This window comes from Podarcis pityusensis, assembly GCF_964106645.2.
Source record: "Podarcis pityusensis genome assembly, chromosome: 16".
Taxonomy (NCBI): Eukaryota; Metazoa; Chordata; class Lepidosauria; order Squamata; family Lacertidae; genus Podarcis; species Podarcis pityusensis.
This window is the reverse complement of record NC_138041.1, coordinates 4,870,952-4,896,182: the sequence shown is the minus strand read 5'-3', so window position 1 is coordinate 4,896,182 and position 25,231 is coordinate 4,870,952. Positions and strand designations below refer to the sequence as shown.

The following is a 25,231-nucleotide window of genomic DNA, read 5'->3' as shown; positions in this document are numbered from 1 at the left end:
AAATCAGAATTTTAAGCTGAACCTGTAATCTCTCTTCCCTTCACAAACATTGTTCCCTCCGAAGCACAGAGAGGAAAGCAGACACTCTGCTTTCCCCTCTGCTTGCCTGGAGGGGGGAGGGGCTTTCCCTGCTCTTTGTTCCGTTTCAGCAATCGTGAAGCCCGATTTGATTTTTGTCTGATTTTTCGGCTCCAGGGACCACACATTCGCTCCATAACACGCACAGACATTTCCCCTTCCTTTTCAGGAGAAAAAATCTGCGTGTTATAGAGCGAAAAATACGGTAATCTGATTCAGAAAACCAATGAGCGTTGAAAAGGTGAAAGGGGCATTGCTTGCCATGAGGTAAAGTTTAAGATGGCTGCCTCAGATAGCATAATGAAAGTCCAATGAAACGTTGGGCCATTTATATTTGAGTTATATTTTATTGCCTGTTCAAGGCAGGGATTTTTCTATTTGGGTTTTGTGCCTCAGGTGACAAATTGTTTCAGGCCGGCACCAAATAGCCACATGTGGTAATTTTAATTTATCTCTCTCTGATCTTACAAGATCAGGCAGCGGATTCAAAAAGCATAACCTTACAAAATAATCTTTAATACTTTTGCCCTTCATGAAGGTTTCTAACCACAGTGGGAGAGAGTATTTCCTCAGACTCGTCTGTTTCCTTAGTAGTGATTTTGACAGCCTTTTAAGACATTTTCTCCTCCTAATAACCCTGCGAAGCAGTTCAGACTGGCCCCAAAATTATCCAGGAAACTTTAACAGTGAGGGTGTGTGTGGAAGAGCCTTCAAGTGTTAAGTCTGGCAAAATTGTGACCCCCGCCACATCTGAGGCGGCATTTTGTGAATGGAAAGAGTGTGAAAACCCGTGTAAAGAAATGATTCCCTAAAGGTTTGTGCCTCTGGGCATGTGTGGAGTGCATTGTCCTCAGCATGGAGTAACCATGGGCAATTCCCCACACGAGAAAAGTTTTTAAAAGGTTGTAATTTCCAGGCAGCTTGCTTTCATAGTGTGTGCTTTTGGGAACTCTGCTAACAGTGTAGGTTACAAAAACCGGGCATCCCCTCCACCTTTCTCCACCCGGCACTCAAAGCCTCCAACCTGAACAATTAATCCCCTGAAAGTGTCAGTTTTAATCTCCCTTCTTCTAAAAAAGCAAGCTTATTGCCTCATTGCTGCTGTCCCACAATGCAAGGCCTAGCCTTGCAACTTTAACCACGTACGCCATGAAGATGGGGAGGGTGAGAAAACACACATTTAATACAATCTTCCTCCCCCCACTCCTTCCCCCACACAAATAAGCAGTTTTAGCAGGTGCTTTCCTAGGATCGGAAGCTGACTTATTTCTCAACTGAGGGAAACAATGAGCTCATTCAACCTCTATCCTAGTCTTGGCTTCATTTAACAGCATTTAATGATGGTGGTTGTTTTCAATTTTTTTTCTTCCTGGCTGCTTTGTTGTTTTTATTTATTTATTTGCTTTGCTTTATTTGCCCGTTTCTTCATGCTTGCTGGCGTGCCCAAACGGGATAGCATAATAAAAACAGCAAGCTCTGTGTGTCCCCCATCTAGTTCAGTATATTGAAAGCACATTTTCCACCACAAGGAATCCTGGGAACTAGTTTAAGGGTGCTGGGAATTATAGCTCTGTGAGGGGGTAAACTACAACTCCCTTTTTCTTTTCTTTTTTGCGGCATGGGTGTGTGCTTTGAAGCTGCTTTAAAGGTATGGTGTATAAAAGCCACAGCCTGTGGCCACTTTCCTTCACACCTGGGATGTTCACAAGCAAAGCATGATGGGAATATCCATCCCTGTTTGAAAATGCAAGGTTGTGGGGAGGAGGTGGGTGAGGAAAGCTCTCAGTCCATCAGTTATCCTCTTTTTTATTTTAATTTCCCCTTGCCCTGAAAATTTGGATGTATAATCTCACTCTTTTTCTTTATTTTCTAATCTTCCAGGGAGCTGCTATAGGCTGGATCAGTCTATTGGTGCCCAAGGGACAAAGGTGGCCCTCCAGGCCTCTATGCCTGGCCCTTTAGACCCTACTGAGCTCCCTTCCCACCTCATAAGCCATGCCCCATCTCCCCAGTCTGCACCCTGACTAGCCCTGCTTCACATACATGGAAATTAGCTTATTGTTCACCAACCTTTGCCTCAGGCCTCACCCACCCCTAAGGTGTGGCCCCTGAAAGGTTGCCCAGATGGGGATGTGGCCCTTGGTCTGAAAACTGTTCCTCTCCCCTGATCAAGCCTAGCATAATTTCCTTTGACTGACAACAGCTATGGAGTCTCTGACAGAGAGCATCCTTCCCTGTGCTTTTAGTTCGACATGCACAGATTGAAATGTTTATTTTTTATTTTTTATTTTGGCATACAAGGCTCATAGTCTACCACTGCGACCTGAGACCTCTTGAATTGTGGACCTTATTAGATTTTAAGGGAAGGAGGAACCCCTATTAGATACTGAATGATTTCCATTAGTGGCTTAAAGAAATGATTAGACCTGAAGAAAAACTCAAATTGCAAGGTTACATGTAAGAATTCTGAAGTATCACCAAATTTCGAATTGGTGCATTGTTTTTCTGCCCTAGCAAAGGTGTCCTGTCTCTCAATATGGAGGGTTGTGTTTCAGGGTACTAGACATTGCCAGGCCAGTTCCTGTTTACTTCAAAACCCCAATTCACCCAAGTTTCTAGCCTTTGAGGTCTAACCATTTTTTTAAAGCCACTGCTCACACTGCCAAGGTGGGTTGCCTCTGGTAAAACATCCGAATGGCGCCCTCTATAGATTGAAAAAATATATAATGCATGATTTTTAAAATACAGTGATACCTCAGTTTTCAAACGTAATCTGTTCCGGAAGACCGTTTGCCTTCCGAAACATTTGAAAACCGAAGCATGCATTTCCGGAAACATTTGCTTACGGAAAACTCAATATGGAAGCCGCGTGGTACATTCGACTTCCGAAAAGCGTTCGAAAACTGAAGCAATTACTTCTGGGTTTTCGGCGTTCGAAAACTGAAACGTTCGACTTCCAAGAGTTTGGAAACCGAGGTGCTGTACCATGGTATACATAATTGAACCTGCTGAACGTCTTTCAAGGGCAACCCAAATGTGATCCCTGAGGTGACCATCTCTGTTCTGTTCCAGGGTAGGGCTGGCCCTATTACCCAGATCCGCAGATCTCGGCACGTAGGCGGCAGGGAGATATGCTGCCGTTCACGAGGTCTTTCACATGCTCGCCCACTAAGCAGTTGGTGCTTGTGGTGCCGCTGTGGGCGTAAAGAGATCCGTCCAGGAAGATTGAGCAAACCGTTTGGAAGGGGAGTAAAGTTTCAACAAAGTTTGAGAAACCCTTTTGAGTGCTAAATGTCCATCCAGCACCACGAGAAGCCCCAGGCAATCAGTTCCTATAAGTAGATATATCTAGCTTGGTAATGTTTACCCTGACTGGCATCAGCTCTCCTGGGTTTTACGTAGGAAATATTCCCAGCCCTAACTGTAAATGCCACTGTGGACAGAATCTGGAGCCTACTTCCATGCAAAGCAGATGTTCTATCACTTGACTTACAACCCTTCCCCAATGGAGAGGTATACAATTTGCTCTTTCATCATAATTCTGCAGCAGAGCCCTAGTTTTTGTGACAATTTTTAACATGTACACAATCAAAATAGATCATAATTCAGGGAGAAGCTGTTCACGACCCCAAGAATCCAAATGTGCCTATAATATCCAGATCATTTGTTTTGACTTCCACTAAGCCAGAGTTGGGACGCTGGTGGCGCTGTGGGTTAAACCACAGAGCCTAGGACTTGCCGATCAGAAGGTCAGCGGTTCGAATCCCCGCGACGGGGTGAGCTCCCATTGCTCGGTCCCTGCTCCTGCCAACCTAGCAGTTTGAAAGCACGTCAAAGTGCAAGTAGATAAATAGGTACCGCTCCGGCGGGAAGGTAAACGGCGTTTCCGTGTGCTGCTCTGGTTCGCCAGAAGCGGCTTAGTCATGCTGGCCACATGACCCGGAAGCTGTACGCCGGCTCCCTCGGCCAATAAAGCGAGATGAGCGCCGCAACCCCAGAGTCGGCCACGACTGGACCTAATGGTCAGGAGTCCCTTTACCTTTACCTTAAGCCAGAGTACTGACCATAATAAACCTAGCACTGCCTCCTATTCTGGTTAGTGGGATTTTGCCACTCACTGCCATAATTTTACAAGCGTAACTTCTTCACAGCCTTGAGGGGGATAAACTTTTTCACTTGGTGATGGTGGTAAATGAGAGAGCTGATTCTGGGCCTCTTAGAAACGCACAATTTGCAGCTAAACTTATAAATGCAGAATATACACCTTCCTCTGTCCAAGGGATTTGTTATGCTAAAGAATCATCATCATTTTTATTTTACACTGGTCTTTTGGCCATTTCCTCTGTTAAAAGTAGAATAAAACTGATGTGAGATTTACCTTTCTTGTACCATTCAGACAACACCTGAGCTGTGAGTTCCAAGCCACTATGGACACAAGTAAACAAAAACAAAAACCCAGATGCCCCCAAACATGATGATTTTATGTGTAGCACAAACACAAGCACACATAGCTGTCTGCCACCATTTGTTCCAATTGCAAATACAGAGAAGAATCAGGAGTTGCATTTTCTTACACTTGGTTCTATGACAGATCCCCTTCTAGCAAGCCTGGGCAGGCCTTATCTCCCTTAAAATATACCATTTGATGTTGCCAGGGTCTTGTTTTCTAGTTACAGCAGCAGCAGCAGCAGCAGCTACTGTTTCTGTTGGGACTGAATTTCAGGCATGCTAAAAAGGGCCTGCGGTGAAACGACAGCCATAACCCCAGGTCACCAGTGTTTTGCTGAGTCTGGCTTCTTTTTCTGCAAAGCACTGTTGACATTTCACTATCAACAGACCAGACACTTTCTTCTTCTTCTTCTTTGCAAAGTTTGATCCAAAGGAGATCTCAACTTGGAAAAAAATACATCAGCCAAGGCAAGCACATTCAGCGGTGGGCAGCGGGACCTCAGAGAGATGAGGTGACTTCTTTGGAAAACTGAAACTCACAACTGGATCTGTCAGCATTGGCATCTTAAGTAAAAAAATATTTTTGAAGGTCGGGAGGGGGGGAACAATGTTGTGATGTATCGCAGCCCTTCCCCTAAAACTAAGATTCTAGTCCTTGTGGTTCTGAGTTAAACAGGACAACAGGAAGCTACTTTAATCTGAAGTAGACACTTGGTCTATCAAGTCTAGTATTGCCTCTAAGCTGACTGGTAGCAGCTCTTTGGGATTTCAAATGAGGGGGTCTCTCCTTGCAGTACAGTGGTACCTCGGGTTACAGACGCTTCAGGGTACAGATGCTTCAGGTTACAGACTCTGCTAACCCAGAAATAGTACCTCGAGTTAAGAACTTTTCTTCAGGATGAGAACAGAAATGGGGTGGCGGCAGCGGGAGGCCCCATTAGCTAAAGTGGTATCTCAGGTTAAGAACAGTTTCGGGTTAAGAACAAACCTCCAGAATGAATTAAGTTCTTAACCCGAGGTACCACTGTACCGGGAAATTCAAGGGATTGAGTCTGGGTCGTTCTGCATGCAAAACAGATGCTCCACATCTACACTATGGGCTGTCCCCAACTGCACGTTCTTTTATTGAGAAGCACTGCCTATTTTGTAGGGAGTGGAGATGGGAGTTGGGAAGAGACATTATTTACTTATTTTGAGTCTTTCTCCTGCACCACCAGGTGGGTCTCTGCAACAAAGAGATCAGCTGCAACACGATGAAATGATAAAACAGCAACCGGTTTCCTTGTGGGGTTTTTTTTGGTGTGGTGTTTTTTTTAAACCCTAAAGTCAAACACATTCTTTAAACAGATTTGCATTAGGGTGTATTCATCACCTCCCCCAACTCCTTTGTACTGTATTATGAAATGGTCTGGTGATAATTTCATAATAGGCGGCGAATGTTCTCCCTTCCTCTTTTATTTATCTGTTAGCAGTTGCTTTGAAACCTGATCCTTAATAAGGAATCATGGTTGGACTTGAGGTTGGGGAGGGGGCAGAGAGAGGAGGAGGAGGAGGAGGAGGAAAATGCCTCAGTTTTTCTTTCCTTCCACCCCACCCCTCCAGTTGTGGTTTTGGTGGTAGTGGGTTGCTGGCTCATGAGCACCCAGGGCGTGTCTCCCTACGTCAGCCGATGACTCAGTTTTTGCCTGCCAGGCTCCAGCCTTATAAAAGAGCACAGCAGCAGCCAGCAAACCAGCAGCAACAGCAGCTCAGGCAACAAGAAGGAGCAGAGAGGAACCACCTGGAGTCGGAATCACAACCCCTGAGAGAAGCAAGACTCCACCTGACTCGGGACGGCTATGAAGATGCTGGTCCTTTTCCTGGCCTCTTGGCTAGTCCTGGCGCAATCCGCCACTCTTGCGCCCGAAGGTAAGCCTACTCGAGAACCCATCACTAACTATGACAAGTTGGGACCTTGCTTGCTTACTTGTTTCCTGACCTCCCTGTCCCTGTTGCAAACTAGGGCAGATGTGTGCAGGGCAAGGTGACAGCTGCCGAGCGAGATCTGCAAGCTGGCATGGCGGCAGTGCGCTTCAGGTTGGCACTTCCCTCACACCCTCCGTGCTGCCTGTTAGCCTGGAACAACCGGTGCATTAGACTGCATACGCACCATACCTTTAAAGCACATTTATTCCTCTATTAGCACCCTCATGCATAAAGACAATTGTGGGAAATGTGGTTTGCCCCCTTACAGGCCCACAATTCCAAGCACCCTTGAGAAACTACAGTTCCCAGGAGTTGTGGGTGGGGAGAGCCATGTGCTTTAAATGTATGGCATGTACACAGCCTTATGTGTGTTAGTGCCACGCTCCTATAAAGCAGGGGGTGGACATTTTAAATTTCTGGATCCTTCCCTGCTTGTGCAAGTCTTCTCTGAAACTGCCTATTCTCCCCCACCTTCCAGCTGTTTCAGAGAGAGTACCTTATTGTCACTGCAGGGAAAAACCGCTGGCTGCATAGGCACCACACATTTCAGGCACCCCCCCACCCCGAGGAAACTGTAGTTTGTTTAGGGTTCTGGGGATTGTTGCTTTGTGAGTTGGCAAACTACACTTCACAGGATTATTAGTGGTTTGTGTGCTTTAAATGTAGGGTGTATGAATACACAGGCAAGAGAACTTTCAGCATACTGTACACATACACAAACACACACACACACACACACACCAGCCCCTTTTGTGTTTTATAGAAGCTAACCCCTGTTATCTTCTTCAGAATCCCTGAACGTTGCTGAGATGTAAATCAAATATTGAGCCATTCTGAGGCCTGCAATCTCCCTCCGTTTTCTCAAAGGTTTGGGTCTCCCTACCTTTTGAAATTTCAAGACAGCTCTCATTTTATTCTCTGAGCACAGATCCAGAAGCTATTCACAGCCTCTACTTTATCTTTTTATGTTTATTTGTGTAGCTGGGTGCTCCCAAATCAATCAACATTGTTCCTCTCTTTCCTTAATCGTGTTTCAGAACTGCTGTTGTCTGCTGTTGTTCAGCTCAGGCTGAATAAGGCTTCAAAACAACACATCTATCATCAGTCTTGTGATTTGGAACTGAAAACCAATTATTTACACACTTGTTGATCCTCTAAGTATTTGATTTTTTTTTTCAAGGCCTCCAGGCAAAAAACCCCGAACACTCTAGGCATTGTGAAATCTAGCACAACTGGGCGATAAATCATGATTTTCAGTAGCTTTAACTGGAAAAAAATGTGACACTGGCTTTGGATCTGAAAAATCTCCTGATTAACCTTGTGAAATCTGTCGTCTTATTTGGTGTTGGTTTTTTCCAGCCAAATTGTGTTGCAATGTTTTAAAATTTAAACAATTCCTTCCCTCTGCAAAAAAAAAAAAAAAAAAGAAGGGGGAAAAGAAGTAGTAGTATCAGATAAAAGAACAACTCTGGATTGAAGGGACACATGCCATAACATAATAGATTGTAAAGAATAGTCCTGTACTGCTGTGTACAAGATGCTGTGTGTATCTTGAGTTACAGAGAAAATATAGCCCTCCCAAAATGCATGTGTGTGTCCCAACCAAAAATTTAAAACCCAGAACCCAAAACGGTGCCTCACAATAACCCTTTCTGATAGGCCACTACAGATGTTCCCATTTTACATATGAGGAAAACTGAGGCTGAGGCATTGGATAATCTGTCCCATGGCAGAGCCAAGCCCTGGGATCCAGGCCTCTGAGGTCTCCAAGCTTAGTTCTCTGTCTAGTGGAGCACAGTGGCTCTGATTTCCCAGCATGCACTGTGTGTTCCCCTGAACCTCAAAGTAAACAAAGGGAGTGCAGAAGCTGGTCATTCGTTTTGGAAGGTCTGTTGTTTCTTGGTGATTGCTTGGAGGACAAGCTGGCTTGCAGGGAAGGAAGGAAGTGAAGTTTCTGCTATTTATCACCTGGGATGTTCGAAAGCATCAGTGTGGTCAGGCCCCTTGCACAGCATAAACAATTAGCTACAGAGACCTTTTCAACAGTAGCATCCTTGGGAGCAGCGCAGGTCTATCACGGTCTACTGGGTGATTTGCAGTAGTTCGGCAAGAGCTCCTGATCCGCAACAAGAATGACCCAAACACCAACACCCCCTGTTAGATGCTGAAAAAGAACGCTCAGTGGTAGGGTGACCAGAAGTGGAATTTTGAAAGGAAGGACTTCTTATCTTGATTCTAGTACTGACCATCTGGTCTCAGTACATGCCCAGAGACACCCTTGTTCCTTAATTCTTAGCATATGTCCACTAGGCTCAGTCTCTATTGTGCACCTGTCTCTTGTTGTTGAACTTCAGGTTTTTTAGTACAAACAAAAACCACACACCATAAAGTAGATCCTACAAGCCTGAAGTCTGTCTATACCAAACCTAGAACCTCCTCCCTTGATGTGAGGGTATGATGGTGCAACCAGCCTGCCATCTTTTTGCCGTGAGGAGCAACCAGCAGGGATTTTGGCTGTGCAAACTGTACAAAAGTGCTGCACTGGCTGTGAGAGTAAACTGTTATTTGTTTTGAAAAGGGGTGTACGTGTTAAGAACGCACATGTCAGGTGCAGCCCAAGACCTTGTGGTGGGTGGCTTCCTCTAGATCTCATTCCCTCGGCACGCATGATACAATATTTACCTTCCCTAAGCAGGGAGTGGATTCTGAGGCCATTATTTGCAGAGACCTTAAAGCGACTCTTGATTCCAGAGGACTTTTCCCTGCCTTAATGGCAACGTCACCCTGCAAGACCAGAAGAATAAGCTGGCTTTTCTCGTTCTGTTCGTAAGCCAACTAGACTCGTCATACATGCATTTAAAGTACTTCACTCCCCACAAAGAATCTTGGGAACGGTAGTTTGTTAAGGGTGCTGGGAATTATAGTTCTGTGTTGAGGTAAACTACAGTTTCCAGGATTCGGGGGGGGGGGAGTATGCTTAAAATGTATGGTGTGTATGCAGCAATCTTCTCCTTCCTCCCTGGTTACTATTGACACCCTACACAATGTGATACTGTGTTTATGGAAGACGATCTTACTTGACTACGAGTGATCTCCAAAGAAGAAGATTACATGGGAGGACACACATTTGCCAGAGACTTGCGATGAAATGTTGAATGTGGTGATGTCATATAGCACATATCGCTGGTCACTTAGATGAGGGGTAGAGAAGCATCTGTGTGGCCTGTCAGATGTGGAGCTGAAGAACTCAACAGGGGCCATTTCTCTCTCTCTGCCCCCCCCCCAATTGCTGCACCTGTAGAATCTCTGCCTGTCTAGTACCTGTCTTTGAAGCTGCAGGAGCCATGCTGCAAAATAATGGGTAGAAACCTTCACAGGAAGTCAAGGACAAAATATGTACGAGACAGATAAGGTAGTCAGGCTGAGTCTGCCCAGGAAACTGGCCCCATGGAGCGAGCCAGACTTCCATCATTGCCGCAAGTGTTAATTAGCGGGTGGCAGAGTGTATTGACTTCCTCTTCTTTTGGAATTGATTGTGCTTACTCATCCATGAGAACTGTGCTTGTAATTGACAAGAGGAAGTTGATTAACCAGGCTGATTAACCATAGCAAGAAAGACTTGGTTCTGGCAACACATGGCTGGCCTTCCAGCCCGTAAAAGCAATTTTGCTGGAGCTAGCGATGTGTGCTAAATCATTTTTATATTCTGATTTCCAAATCTACTTAAAAAAAATAAATTCTATCCCACACAATGAGGCCCCTGGGCAAAACAATTTAAAATATTGGGGTTGTGTGTTCAGTGTTAATCCTGCTCGGAGTAAACCCATTGAAATCCTCCACTGCTCACGAGGAAACTCGGGGCCAACACCTCCTTGCCGCTGTCTACCTGCCACCAGAGGCAGCCACGTCTAATAGTAGGACCGGCCCCAATCAAAGTCTCCCTTCTGTTTGAGCTCTGCCCCAACCAAATCTGGGCAGAGTGGCCACATGGCTTAAGTCAAATATTAAGGAAGTCACGTTCTTGTGCTATGGTTACTTGTTTTAATTAGGCCTTGATGCCCTGGGGGCCAAGTCCTGAATTCCCCAAGTACAGGGTACAATTATTGTTTTGGTATTCGTGCAGCTTCTTGATCAACACACCACTTCCACTCTGGAGTTGCAGTTCAGCGTACCTGCTACTGAGCCATGGCACTCCCCCTTTAAAATAAAGGCTCCAGTCCTCATGGTTCAGAAAAAAGATAGGAAGGAAAAAAGATAGGAAGCTGTCTATGCCAAGTCACAACATTGGTCCATCTAGCTCAGTATTGTTTACAAATGCCTGACAGAGGCTTTCCAGCGTTTCAGGCAGGGGGAATTCCCAGCCCTACCTAGAGATGTCAGGAATTGAACTTGGGAACTTCTGCATGCCAAGCAGGTGCTCTGCCCCATAACTATTGCTTTTTGCCAAACTTTCTTTCGTCCTTGCAAACCAAGACTATATGCTCTTTGGACAAATTGAGAAGCCCCAGTAAAATAAGGGGGGAAATTTGTGATGCTGGATCTAGTTTGACTTTGCTGATATAGGTCCTGGCAACCCCATGATTGTTAGATGGAAGCATGTTTTCAACTGAAACTGTTTTTTATTTTTTTTTACAATGTTCTGTTTTACAAATTTTTTTGCTTTGTTTTTAAATTGTGTGTCTGTTTGCCACCCTGGAATCCTTAGAGATGAAAGGGAGGGGTATCAATTCAGTAAATAATGTTGTTGTTGTTGCTTTAAATAAATTTTCTAATCCCTCCTTCCCAATTCTCTCTTTTAGTTATTGAACTTGGGAAGCCAATTCTCCAAGAGGAAATCCCTCCGGCTGGGATCCCACGGCAGGTTCTGCTTCAGAGGACACTAGATAATGATGAACTGGGAGGTGAGGGTTCAAGGTTCTCCATTCTAATTACAATCCATGCTGGGGACTGGGGCCAGGAAAGGGTTATTCAAAAACCCTTGGGCTGGTCAAGAAGAGGGAATTGTACAGGAACAGACTGATGTATTTGTTTTGAATAGGTCATACCAACCTGGGGTAGCTCAGTCAGTAGAGCCTGAGACTCCTAATTTCAGGGTTTGAGCCTCGTGATTCCTTCCAACTCTACAATTCTACGAATCTACTATGTCTATCTTATTGTTTTGTAAGTCTGAAGGGAAATGTATTGCCACACAGCGACCCAAATAATGACTGCTGATGTCTCGGAAATTCTCAAACACCTGTATTATCTGTACATGGCACCTGATAACGAAATCTCCCATAGAGTAAGAAAGAACATTCATAGACTTATACATCCCCTGCCTCCAAGATAATAAAAGAAAAAAATAGAAATATTTTAAGGTTTAGTTTCAAAACGGGCACTTCCCAGCTAATGCATGTGAGGTGTGAGTGTGCCTTGTTTGATTTCCATCCCTCTCCTCTTCCCCAGAGTTTGATCTCCCGCTGCTAGTCAATGGAGAGCCCCAGACACGGTTATCCTCTCCCCTCAGCCCAAGGGGCAGGAGGCCCAGCTGCAGCAGTGCCTTCGGGTGCACCCGGCTGCCCCCTCGCTTCAGACTGGACGAATTCCCACCTGCCCAACCTAACATCAGTAATATTGGCAACATCTGCAATGAAGGGAGGAGGAAGCTCTCCTACGGGCCCTGGAATGTGCCCCAGACGGGTTTCAGTCACCTCAGTCGCCAGGGAGATGCCCTCAACAACATGGAGTCCGGGGTGGGCCAGTGCTGCAAGCTGCCCGACAGCGAGAAACTCCCTTGCTGCCAGAGTGTGGTGAGTTGCTTGTTGTTGTTCCTGGTCTGACAAATATGGCACTGCTGTGATAACGGGTGCACTTTTCATTAAAGGGCAGGAGCTGCAACTCCTAAGACTCATTATGTTCCTAGCCCCTCTTTGGAAAACTGGTTTTGAGCTTGAATTCTTTCCACCATTTATTTATATTTTTGGGAAAGTCTAAAAAACCTTTCTTCTACTCTTTGTCAGTGTTGAAATCACCCTACTGAGAATTTTGGTGGAAACTTTTTAAAAGGGACTGTTGGTTCGGTCCCAGTCTCTGAAGGCCGACAGTTTGCAGCCCAGATCTGTAAATCTTACGTGTCTATCAGGGTTGGGAAACATCTGTGGCCCTCCAGTTGTTGCCCGAATCCAGCTCCCACCATCATCCAGCCATGCTGAATAAGGGCTGATTGGAGTTGCAGTCCGACTGTTGGTCTGACAAATACGGCAACTGCTGTAATACGGGGGCCTTGTGGGGGCAGGGGCTGCTGCTCTTAGGCATATTTTTGTTGTTGTTTAGTCGTCTAGTCGTGTCCAACTCTTTATCTCTCCTTGGAAAGACTGGTTTTGAGCTTGAATTCTTTCTACCGGTTTTTTAAAAAGGCAGGAAGAGTCTTGCACGCATGGATTTTGTGGGTGCTGAACATGCCCTACGGAGCATTTTGGTCAAAACCTTTTAAAAAAGGGATAGTTGGCTCAATCCCAGTCTCTAAGGTCTGATCATTCTCACCCCAAATTTGTTAATCTTATGCTCTTATCAGGGTTGAGACCGTCTGTGGCCAAGCCATTGTTTTTCCTCATGCAGTAAGAGGAACGCAGAGAGGTATTCTATTCTGTAAAAGGTGACTTCTATACAACTGAGATCTGATGAGATTTTGTCTGGGCTGTGTGTATGTAGTATAGCATACCCCTCAGTGTTGGTTGTGACATGCTCAGATACTGCACTGGTTGTGAAGGCCAACAATGCCTTTGTATGATGCATCCTCAGCTTTTCAAAGGTTGGAGCATAAAACCGAGCCTCTGTGGGACTCTAGTGGGACTCCTTTCAAAGGGCGTTTGGGGGCCCACACAACTTTGCACAGATTTGGTCTCTCAAGGTTGGCTTTTGAAGCTGCTTCTCCTCTCCCTCCAGATGTGTTGGTAGAACATGCTGTGGTTGAGGCAAAGTCACTCTTTACACCATGGGTTAGCAAACTAAGGCCCGTGGGCCGGATCAGGCCCAATTGCGTTCTGGATCCAGCCCGTGGATGGTCTGGGAATTGCCACATGGATCGCCAGTGTGCGCGTTCTTTCCCTCTCCCTCACATGGCGGCAGTGGCAGCCACTCCTCCCTCCCTCCTCCTGGCTTCTCCCCGCCCTGCCTAGAGGAGGAAGGGGGCTGGGCTTTGTTAGTGCCAGCAGCTGCAGCAGCGCTCGAGCGGCCACCATTTTAAGCAGCCATTCTCCTGAGCCCTTTCGCGTGCCGCTCATCATCCCACCGCCACCAGCCCCTGCCGCTCTCAAGACACAGGTAAGCAGCTACCGGGGCTCGTGGTGCTCTTGCATCATTTCCCCCCCCAAAATATAGTCTGGCCCCCCACAAGGTCTGAGAGACAGTGGACCGGCCCCCTGCTGAAAGATTTCTGACCCCTGCTTTACACAGCCAAAATCTGTCCTCTTCTCAGTCTGCTGCCGCCTTGTACATCCCAGGACAGACAGACAGACATGTGGTATCAAAAGCAGACTCTTGAGTTTGGGCCCAGATGATAAAAACTCTGGTTAGCCATCTGATTGACCCGTTCATCTCTCCCCACCCTGCTCCAGTGGTCAGATGTTCTGGAGCAGTTCTGCGACGTGGAATTCTCAATAAAGACCAGACCTTACCACTGCTGCATGCTGGAAGGTGCCAGCCGGGATCGCTGCTTTGACGAGGATTCCCTTTTCCCGAATTATGACTTCAAGAGCTCTGATGGTCAAGGTCCATCACAGCCGGTCACCTGCAGCAATCCTTCAGGGTGCAAACCCTCGGAGCAGGTCAACCCACTGAAGCTTCTCGAGGTCACCTTTCCTCCTGGAGAGCCCACCAGCGCCAACATCAAAAATATTTGCAAGCTGCGTAAATTCCGGCCCACCTACCTGGCCAGCGTCTTCCCAAAGTCACATTTTGGCTGGTTGGTGCGCCGAGCTCAGGCTGTGAACCGCTTGGAAAATGAGTTTAAGAAATGTTGCCGAAAGGAGGATGCCGGCTGTGCCCGCAAAGGGGTGAGTGAGTGAGTGAGTGAGTCAGGAGGGACTCCGGGAATCTCCTGCTTGGGTCTTTTCCCAGCATCCCTTTCTCTCCCAGCATGCCATGCTTTATGGTCTGTTTCAAACACAAGCTGCCTCTCCCATGCAGCCAAAGTATCTGAGCAGTTCACAATGAAGGACTTGTCCTTGATTTGGGGGTAACACCCAGTGTGGCATTTTGGAATTTTGCAGTCCTGCAGGCTAACCGTTGGGAAGTTTGTCGCTTCTTCCAACCAAGGAACAGGCACACAGATGCGTGAATTGTGCATATAATGGTCTATATTAGCAAATGCAAAAATGCTTTGTATTGGGGAAATTGCAAACACATACGTAGTATACAAAAATGTACATATTAGGAAGAAACTGAAAAGTGCTGGCGAATTTTCATGAGGACTGTAGAGAACTGAACTTAAGATTTCTTGAAGGAGCTGCAAGAAACTGATGGGTTTTTGCTCATCTCTAGAGGCTGTCCCTCCCTCATGACTTTCCCCTGTTTTGCTTTCCTTTCCAGTGGGAAAAGGTTCTGACCCAGTACTGCAAACAGGAGTTCTCTGTGAAGACCAGGCCACACTTCTGCTGTAAAGTCCCTGCAGGGGAGGCCCGTTATGGTTGCTTTGCCAATTTGGCTCCATACCCCGCCTACGACCAGGAAATTCAACAGGTCAACCTCGGTCAGGTCACCCCAGACCTCCTGGACTCGCTCTGTGGCCAATTCACGCTTCTCACCAAGCAGTAAGTGTGGTTATTTATTCCGTTTCAGTTACTTACCTGCCCTTCCCCTTCAGGTCCCGGGTCGAGCTACAGCAATTTAAAGTTCAGTATCACAAACTGTTTCCAACAAGTGGCAGCCACAGGAAAAGGGTGGCTCTTGTAAAGATATATACAGTGGTACCTCAGGTTACATACGCTTCAGGTTACAGACTCCACTAACCCAGAAATAGTGCTTCAGGTTAAGAGCTTTGCTTCAGGACGAGAACAGAAATTGGGCTCCGGTGGCGCGTCAGCAGCAGGAAGCCCCATTAGCTAAAGTGGTGCTTCAGATTAAGAACAGTTTCAGGTTAAGTACAGACCTCCGGAACGAATTAAGTACTTAACCTGAGGTACCACTGTATCAGGTATCAAAGACCAGGTTTGAAAGGTGCATCTTCTTCCAATACATGGCAGAAACTGCATAATGTTGGTGTTGGACGCAGCTCTGTGGGGAGGGAATTCCTTGACTTAGGAGCTGTCACACAGAACTCCCCAACTTCTGAGGGCAGTGGAATATCAAGAGGGCTTCAGGTTTCTGCTGGGCTGTCGGGAAGTAGATTGCAGGGGAGGTTGGAGAAGTTTGGTTTTCCGATTTGTGCCATGCACTTCTCCGGCTAGAAAAAGTGTGTTTAAGAATTCCTATACTGGAGGCGGGTGGGGTGGGAGTGTGAAAAGGGCATCTGTCAGTAGCAAGTGGTATAAAGATGCAATGACTGTTATTCCCACTGGGCAGAATATAGATTGCGGAGATTGCAGCCACCCCTGGTATCAACAATTTGCTTGCAGGCAGCAAAAAAGCCTTCTGTGTATCTTTAAAAAAGTTAAACTGTGCTGTTCAGAAATAATTAATTTAAGGAAGGCTGGATAATTAATTCAGACCTAGGGTTGTTGCTCCCCCTTGTGGCTGAAACCCAAAGTGATTTCTCTCTTCTCCTCCCCCTTACCCAAACCATTCTCAGTCTACAGTTCAAGATCCTCCTCCTCCAGTCTACGTAGTCTTATTAGCTGAAGACAGGAAGGAATGGGAGAGAAATTTTAAGGAATGTTAGAAGGATGTTGGAATGAAGTAATGTGGTTTTAGCAGAAATGCTATAAAGGATTAAGAAAAAACAGATTGTTAAATGGTGAAAGGAGGGAAAGTAAAGTTACATTATATGAAGATAAAATATAGAACAAAAACTGGAAAAGATAGAAAGGACTTGCTGAAATAGCTAACTGAACTAGAATACAAAAAAGGGAGGTGTGAGGAGGTCAAGGAAACAAGCAAATGAAAGATAAGTTATGGAAAGGTTCATTGTATATTTTTTTTCCTGTTTTTATTTTTCTAGTTTTTTTCCCTCCTTATTGTGATGTGATGTTTTGTTTTTGCTTAATATGCTGTTTTCTATTTTCTCTTTTTGTAACCTTTTAAATCTTAATAAATATTATTTTAAAAAAAAAAAGGAATGGGAGAGAAATTCACTCCTGTTTGCTTTTTCAAATAAGCCCAATTTGCACTTCCAGGAATGATATGTGAATTGAACCACGGCCAAGATTCGTGCTTCTTCAAATTTTGCAATGTGTAGAAAATTGCAAATATTTTGTTGACGTATGCTAATAAAATCCCATATTTTAGTGAATGTAACATACAGGTGTGCATTATACTAGAGGAAATTGCTTTGCAAAGATGTGCATGTTAGGACAAATTCACACTGAAATTCTGATGAACATTCGTGAGGACATTAAAGGAAAAAATATTTGCAAGCTGATGTGGAAACATGGTGAACTGAACTTATGGTTTGAAAAATTAGAAACTGAGGGAAACTGAAATTTGATAGAGTTGCCAGTCTCTAAATACAGATAATAGAAAATTTCGAGGAATTTGCCATCTGAAATGGTTGACGTGTCGATCAAGACTTATGTGTGGCATAAATGTTTAACTGTCCTTGCCCAACTGCAGGGCATTTTCCATTAGTATATTTTTATAACCACAACCCCCCCAACTTTTTCATATTGTTCTCCAGGAAAAACATCCCTGCTTTGGTCCAGAACATCACAGAACCCTGTTGCAAGTTGCAGGGCAGTGAGAGGACACAGTGTGCTGAGGATGTGGTGAGTAATCGGTTGGAGGAAGCAGCTATTCATCTGTAAAGAACAAGGCAAGGGTTGTGGGGGGGGGTTGTTGGCAAGGATCTTGATTTAGGAGCAGCCTAGTATGAGCTGAGTACGAGGGGTTCCGCTTTTAACTTGCGTTTCAACCCTCCTTCCTCTGCCTATAAATGAGGGATGGGGACCTGTGACCCTCCAGGTGGTGATGGGTGTCAATGATGTCCCACCGTTTCAGAAAAGAGGGTAACACTGACGTCCTTGATTCTTTAACTTGATGTGGTTATTTCTGCTCCCCGCAGAAATCCCAGTTTATTGTGGCACTCTGCAGCTCCCAGAAGAAAACGTGGAAAGACCCCAAGAAATGTTGTTCCCAGTTGGAGGGCGAGGCCCGGAGCAACTGCTTCAACGTCAACTACCTGAACAATGTGTCTCTCGCCAGTTCCGTGCAGATCACCCGCCCAACGGTGCCGTCCGTGTGAATCAGAAACAGACTCGCCCCCTACTGCTGAAATGCGCCTCTTCCCTTCCTCTGTCCTCTCCTCTCTCTGGCTGGTTCCAGTTCCATGCTTCCGGGAAGTGGGTTAGCTGCTTCCCTGACCTATAGACTATCAACTATCTAAGACGCTGCTCCCTCCCCAAGACAAAGCAGAGTGGGGGGTGGGGAGCAAAAAGCAATCTGCACACACTGACCTCTCATAAGGGGGTCTCTGGAAGCCCTCACTGGTACGCACTTTAAATTCTAGGCAGTCGTGACCCAAGTAAAACATCTCAGTCCTTTTTTTTTTAAGAAAAAGTTCTGTCTGATTTTTGTCTTCCGTCACCAAAGTGCTAAAAGGCGTTTTGATTCAAAAGGGGAGTTTGGGAGAAAGCAGAGAGAGGATTTCTCTTGCTAGGGAGTGCCTCCTCCTCCTCCCCCACCACCATATTGGCCAGCTGGCAAAGTTTAATTCATTCCCTTCAAACCAGATACCTCCAGATCTTCGTGAGATATCTGGAGGGTCTTTGTCATCATCGTTATTTAGAGCTTTGCCTTCTGTTGCATAGAGTCTGCTTTTGGATTTGTGCAAAACTTAAGTTGATCAGGATGGTCTCCAATTAGGTAGATGGGTGCCAGTGCTTTTGTTTTTTTTGTGAAGAAAGCGGAACAGGAGCACAGGGCCTGAAGGACTGGAGAAGGGGAACTTCTATTTCTGAGTAGCTTTTCTGCTGATCTTAGGCAGGTACAGCCCTACCAACAAGGCTCTAGCAATCAGGAATGATGGTGGGGACGGTGGATAAAATAACAAGGGAAGAGTTGGTGTGGTGTAATGGTTATTGAAACATGCCCAGAAAACACACTAGCCCAGAAGGAAACACTGTACAGGGGAGTTTGTGGGTTACTCTGCCAAGTCACACCATTGCATCTCGATCTTTGTTTCCCAGCTGTAACTGAGCTCACAGAACATGTTTTCATATCGTAGTGAAGTGCTTGTACGGATGGATATCTGCCCAAGGCAAAGGGCTCTAATAAACCACTTTTTAGATGAATCCTTTCCGTTATCTGACTTCTTTATTTTACTTATATATTTGGGGAAATTTCACTGGAAAAAAGTCGGAATGGTCTACCAGCTGTGTTCCTGGTCAGGGATAGACATGCGCTAAGTGACCTTGAGGTCAGATTACTGCAATGCGCTCTTGGTACTAGTTCTGAAATTCTCTCAAAGCACATGTGTGGCAGTGAACAATAGAAGGGGAACAAAAGTGTTGGCTGTTCCTCCTCCTCCTTCTAAATCACGCAAAGAGACAGGACATGCCATTGAATGAAAAAGACCTACGTTACACAGACACACAAAGAAAGCCATGCACAGCAAGTAGTTTTGCCATTGTTTTGGGTATAAGGAAGAAAGCAGCCTCTGATCAAAATGGCAAGAACAGCCACGAAATGGGTTTTGAGTGCCAACGCATTTAGCAAAAGTCATGCGGAAGCGGGTGCTTAATCTGGAACATCAGGGACACCCAGAACTCTGCCAAAACACAAATGGCACAACAGCCCAGTCTGTCTGTAACAAAGTCTTACATGACGTGCAAAAGAGACCCTCCATGGAGCCCAAAAAGGACATCAGTAGGGGTGGAAAGGGGCTTCGTTTTGGTTTCAGTTGCTCAGCCGAACAACTCTAGTTGAAGAGACGAGTTCTGTGGAGAGACAGCTGGGTAGCAAGGGGAAAAACAGGTGTTTAGAGGTTTTTTAGAGAGTACTCAACACTTAGGACACGGGTGGCGCTGTGGGTTAAACCACAGAGCCTAGGACTTGCTGATCTGAAGGTGGTTCGAATCCCCGGGACGGGGTGAGCTCCCATTGCTCAGTCCCTGCTCCTGCCAACCTAGCAGTTCTAAAGCACGTCAAAGTGCAAATAGATAAATAGGTGCCGCTCCGGCGGGAAGGTATACGGCGTTTCCGTGTGCTGCTCTGGTTCGCCAGAAGCGGCTTAGTCCTGCTGGCCACATGACCCGGAAGCTGTACACCAGCTCCCTCGGCCAATAAAGCGAGATGAGCGCCACAACCCCAGAGTCGGCCACGACTGGACCTAATGGTCAAGGGTCCCTTTACCTTTTTACTCAACACTTATGTGATTTTGGGGCCCAGAATGTAACTCCCACATAAGTGAGAGGAGGGACACTTGTACAACACTTCACATGTGGTGGAAGTGTGTGTGCAAATAAACTAAAACCCAATTTAGATTAGCTAGGTGTGAAGGACGCTCAATTTTTGTGGGGGGTTGGGTGGCCGTTTAATGCACCAATGTTAATGCATTAGAAATGCTAAAATTGAATTATATGTTATTGCCTGTTCAAGGTTCAATAGCGTACCCACTATTTGGATTTTCTGCCACAAGTGACAAAGCATTTTGGGTAGGCAGAGTAATCTATTTCCAAATAGAGATCCTGACTCCCACCCCCCATTCAAAATATTTTATCTTCATAGTTACCCCATAGGACTTTTTCTTTTGGCCAAAGGGGGAGATTACTTATTTATAAACCTTTCTCTTGCACTTCCTAGTCTTTATGTGAGTCTCTGTGGCTTGTAATCTCAAGGGAGATCAGCTGCCATGTAGAAGGATAAAAGAACAAAATGTTTTAAAGTATATATTAAAAAATCCCTAAAGCCAACAAAGACCTTTAAACAGAATTGTATTTTGGGTACACTCAGCAACAGTTTATCATTCTCCCCCACCCCCCCCAGCAGCTTATAAAACCAGCAGCACCTATAGCAGAGAGAAGGAAAAGTAGGAGCAGAGAGGAACTGTCTGGAGCCAGAACCACAAACCAGGAGAGAGAAGCCAATTCCGTCCGACTTCAATATGGCTGTGAAGATACAGGTCCTTCTCCTGGTCTCTTGGTTCGTCCTGGGGCAATCTGTTCCCGGCTCAGGTAGACCTACAAGAGAATCCATCACTAACTACAAGTTGAGATTTCGCTTGCTTTGCTTCCCACTCCCTTTCTTTGTTCCAGACTAGGGCAAATGTGTACAGGATGTTCTGCGGGGTAAGGAGAGAGCTTGCCAAGCGAGATCTGCAAGCTGGCACAGTGTGGGTGGGCTTCAGAATGGCCCCTTGCAAGGCAGGCTTCTTGGAAGATGATGACACAGTGTTGGTTTCCCTGAGCATCATGGCAGGGCAGACGTTATTCAGAGGTCACTAGGCAGTGCATCAAGGCTCTTTGGGTACCAAATCAGACCTGAGGCCGGATGGAAAGGGGGTCCAGATATTCCTTTTCCTCCAAACATGTCTGAAGTTGACCAGCCACCACTGCGTCAGCGACCGTGCCCACAGTCACTTCCCCACTCCACCTCTCTCTCTCTCTCTCTCTCTCTCTCTCTCTCTCTCTCTCTCTGTGTGTGTGTGTGTAGGTAAAGGTAAAGGGACCCCTGACCATTAGGTCCAGTCGCAGATGACTCTGGGGTTTGCGGCGCACATCTCGCTTTATTGGCCGAGGGAGCCGGCGTACAGCTTCCGGGTCATGTGGCCAGCATGACTAAGCCGCTTCTGGCGAACCAAAGCAGCGCACGGAAACGCCGTTTACCTTCCCGCCAGAGCGGTGCCTATTTATCTACCTGCACTTTGATGTGCTTTCGAACTGCTAGGTTGGCAGGAGCAGGGGCCGAGCAACGGGAGCTCACCCCGTCGCAGGGATTCGAACCGCTGACCTTCTGATCGGCAAGCCCTAGGCTCTGTGGTTTAACCCACAGTGCCACCCGCATCCCTGTGTGTGTGTGTGTGTGTGTGTGTGTGTATAAAACCCAAATTAAAAATGTCTTTAAAAGTAAATCAAATTAAATTAAATGAGCCTGCCCTCTCCCACCCTGCCTCAAAGAGAGAGAGAGAGAGACTTGTCTTATGCTGCCTACCACACAAGAAAAGAAAATTTGAGAGAGAGAAGTGAAGGAAGAAAGCTGGGACTTAGCAAGAGGTGGTGGTGTCTCAGATAAAAAGCGGAGGAGACAGAGAGAATGAAATATAGGGAGGCTGCATTGCCTGCGCCCACTGAGGTCTCTGAGTCTGGGTGGTGGGACAGTATCCACTTGAGCTTTGGCACTGGAGAGCCTTTCCTGTGGGAAGGGCTTGACATGTGGGGCTTGTAAGGTAAAAAGGGGAGGGACCCCTGGACGGTTAAGTCCAGTCAAAGGCAACTATGGGATTGGGGCGCTCATCTCGCTTTCAGGCTGAGGGAGCTGACCTTTGTCCACAGATAGCTTTCTGGGTCATGTGCCCAGCATGACTAAACCGCTACTGGCACAATGGGACACAGTGATGGAAACTAGACTGCACGGAAACACCGTTTACCTTCCCGCCGCAGCGGTACCTGTTTATCTACTCGCACCGGTGTGCTTTCAAACTGCTAGGTTGGCAGGAGCTGGGACAGAGCAGCGGGCGCTCACCCCGTCGCGGGGATTCAAACCACTGACCTTCTGATTGGCAAGCCCAAGATTAGACCACAGCGCCACCCACATCCCTGTGGGCCTGTAACTGTGGGGAGTTGCCTTTTCTCAGGTTTCTTCATATTTATTTAACCAATTTATGGGCTGTTTGACGTGGCCGTTTCTACATCCGTATGAAACTCACACAAAAAGGTCCCATAATTTTTTAGGGACTGTCACATTTGTAGAGTAGATGCTGGACTCAATGAGACTTGCTGGTCCCTTCCAGCTCTATGAATCTATGTCTACTAGGATCATTCGCTATGCCTGGAGTAGGACCCCCCCCCTCACATCCTCCACTGGGCAAGATGGAGGGCAGGGCAGCCCCCCCAACACCTCCCTGCGCCAGTCCACCTGCCGCTGGGAGCAGCCATGTCACTCTGCCTAACGGTAGGACCCGCCCTGAACAAAATCTCCCTTTCTAGCTAAGCCCCATCCCACCCCAATCCGGGAAGAGGCCACCGCGTCCCTTAACTCAGGTATTAAGGAAGTCGTCAAGGAAGTTCTTTTGGTACGGTTGTACGGTGCCAGGGGTCAAACTGGGAAGCTCCTTCGTGCAAAGCAGGTGTTCTGCCACTGAGCCGTGGCACTCCCCTTTTAAAATAAAGTAAGTCTCTAGTCCTCATGGTTCTGAGGAAAGGGCCGCTTCAAATAGGAACACCGGAAGCTGCCTTTGCTGAGTCAGACCAGTGGTCCCCCTGACCGGGGTGTGTGTGTGTCTGTCTGAGTGTTCAGGCAGGAAGTCTCTCCAAGCCCCGCCTGGAGATGCCAGGATCTGAACTCGGGACCTTCTGCATGCAAAGCAGGTGTTCTGCATGCAAAACAGGCTACAGCCCCTATGCACAACATTGAGTCCTGGCAACACCACAGTCATTAGATGGAGCCATGTTTTCGGCTTTAAAGGCTTTTAGAATATTTTAACTGGAGCTGCTTTTAGATGCTTTCAAATGTAATAAGTTTTGTTGGGTTTTTTTTTAGAATGATCTAACTGTTTTACACTATTTTAGCTTTGTGTTTCTGTTTGCTGACCTAGGTTCCTTGGAGAGGGAAGGGAGGGGGATTAATAATAATAATAATAATAATAATAATAATAATAATAAAAAATTTTTAAAAACAAGACAAAACACCAAATTTTAATGTATCATTATCTTTTTTTTCTGATTCTCCCTACAGATGATATGCGCCAGCGACCGATGCAGATTCCTGGACGAGGTTAGAGGGTCTCTGTTCTAACTACTATCCGTGTTGGGGGATGGGGCTAGTTTCTTAGGAAAACAGTCATTTAGAAATCTTAGGTCATGCAACAAAAGAAAATCATATACTAACAAATCAATGTATTTGATATGAATTGGCATTACTACGTATTTTATTGTTTTATATGTCGCTTTGAGACTTTGGTAGGAAGCAGTGAACAAATGGAATACAGTGGTACCTCGGGTTACATACGCTTCAGGTTACAGACTCCGCTAACCCAGAAATAGAACCTTGGGTTAAGAGCTTTGCTTCAGGGTGAGAACAGAAATCGTGCTCCGGTGGCACGGCAGCAGCAGGAGGCCCCATTAGCTAAAGTGGTGCTTCAGGTTAAGAACAGTTTCAGGTTAAGAACGGACCTCTGGAACGAATTAAGTACTTAACCTGAGGTACCACTGTAATGAATAATAATAGAGAGATAAAGAGGGCGAGAGAAAGATTGCTTCTTTCTTTCTTTCTTTCTTTCTTTCTTTCTTTCTTTCTTTCTTTCTTTCTTTCTTGTATTTTGATACAATTTATTAATTTTATGATAAAAAACAAAAAACCCCAAAGAACATCACAATCAAAATCATACATCTTAACTGACTTCCCTCCAACTCCCCCTCCTGGTACAATTTTTAAATATTTTTTTACTTATTTATACACGTCTGCAGAATCACTCTTAAGTATCCAATTTTAAAGCCTTATATATATCATTACAAGTGAGCTTTTAAAAGTTTGACTAATGTAGAAATCAATGCACAAAGCTTACTGATTATGCCTAAACATTTCTCCCTTTTAAAAAAAAAGGGGGGGGGGAGGAAATTGTCTGGTGTGTCCAGTATAGTTCATTAGTTTGTTTTGCCAATCTCCTTCGTCATCTTTGGCAGTGTCGTCTTCCTTCTATTGGGATGAGCGTAGTTTGATTTCCATCCTTCTCTCTCTCTCATCTTCCCCATGGGCTACTTTTAAAATGAGGTTGCATTTTAAATTGCATTTTAACCTGTAATTTAAATTGGGTTTTTTTGGTTTTCCCCTATTATGTTTTTACTGTAATTTTTACTGTTGTTAGCCGCCCTGAGCCCGGCTCTGGCCGGGGAGGGCGGGGTATAAATAAAATTTATTTATTTATTTATTAATTATTATTATTATTATTATTATTATTACTATTATTACTATTATTACTATTACTAGCAAGGGTTGAAGGAGGGCCAGAAAAATTCCCACCTGCCCGCCCCAGCGCCAAGAATATCGGGAACATCTGCAAGGATGGGAGTAAGAAGCTGTCCCAGGGCCTGAAAGACTCTGATTACTCAAACGTCTATGAGAAGGCTAATGTCCTCGTGGATCTGGGAGACGCTCTGGGCAAGTGCTGCCGGCAGCCTGAAAAGGAGAAGCTCCCTTGCTCCCAGAAAGCAGTGAGTGCTTCTCATTGTCCCCCATGGCCTGACAAATATGGCAACTGCTTTAATATGGGGGTCTTGTGGGGTCGGGGGGGGCGCTGCTCTTAGGCTCATTCCAGGGTAAGGGGGTGGCTGCTCTTAGATATCCTTTGAAAGACTTGTAATCTTTCCAACTTTTTCCTTCCTTCCTCCTTCCTTCCTTCCTTCCTTCCTTCCTTCCCTCCTTCCTTCCCTTTCCTTCCTTCCCTCCCCCTCCA

At 45.8% G+C, this 25,231-nt stretch overlaps 2 protein-coding genes across 2 annotated transcripts in view; both read left to right on the top strand.

The window, feature by feature from the left end:
- Window positions 1-6,239: 6,239 nt before the first annotated feature.
- LOC308464965 (extracellular matrix protein 1-like) lies at window positions 6,240-18,914 on the top strand. Its single transcript, XM_080984711.1, has 7 exons — window positions 6,240-6,435; window positions 11,292-11,393; window positions 11,938-12,281; window positions 14,088-14,525; window positions 15,061-15,281; window positions 17,303-17,390; window positions 17,687-18,914. The coding sequence occupies exons 1-7, from the start codon at window positions 6,366-6,368 to the stop codon at window positions 17,864-17,866; spliced, it is 1,443 nt and encodes a 480-aa protein (XP_080840837.1). The 5' UTR covers window positions 6,240-6,365; the 3' UTR covers window positions 17,867-18,914.
- A 1,305-nt stretch (window positions 18,915-20,219) lies between these two features.
- LOC308465081 (extracellular matrix protein 1-like) overlaps window positions 20,220-25,231 on the top strand; it is a 7,131-nt gene continuing 2,119 nt past the window's right edge. The window contains exons 1-3 of the mRNA XM_080984916.1: window positions 20,220-20,795; window positions 23,515-23,553; window positions 24,766-24,989. Coding sequence (XP_080841042.1) covers window positions 20,726-20,795; window positions 23,515-23,553; window positions 24,766-24,989 — 333 coding nt within the window. The 5' untranslated portion in view covers window positions 20,220-20,725. The remainder of the gene's footprint in view (window positions 20,796-23,514; window positions 23,554-24,765; window positions 24,990-25,231) is intronic.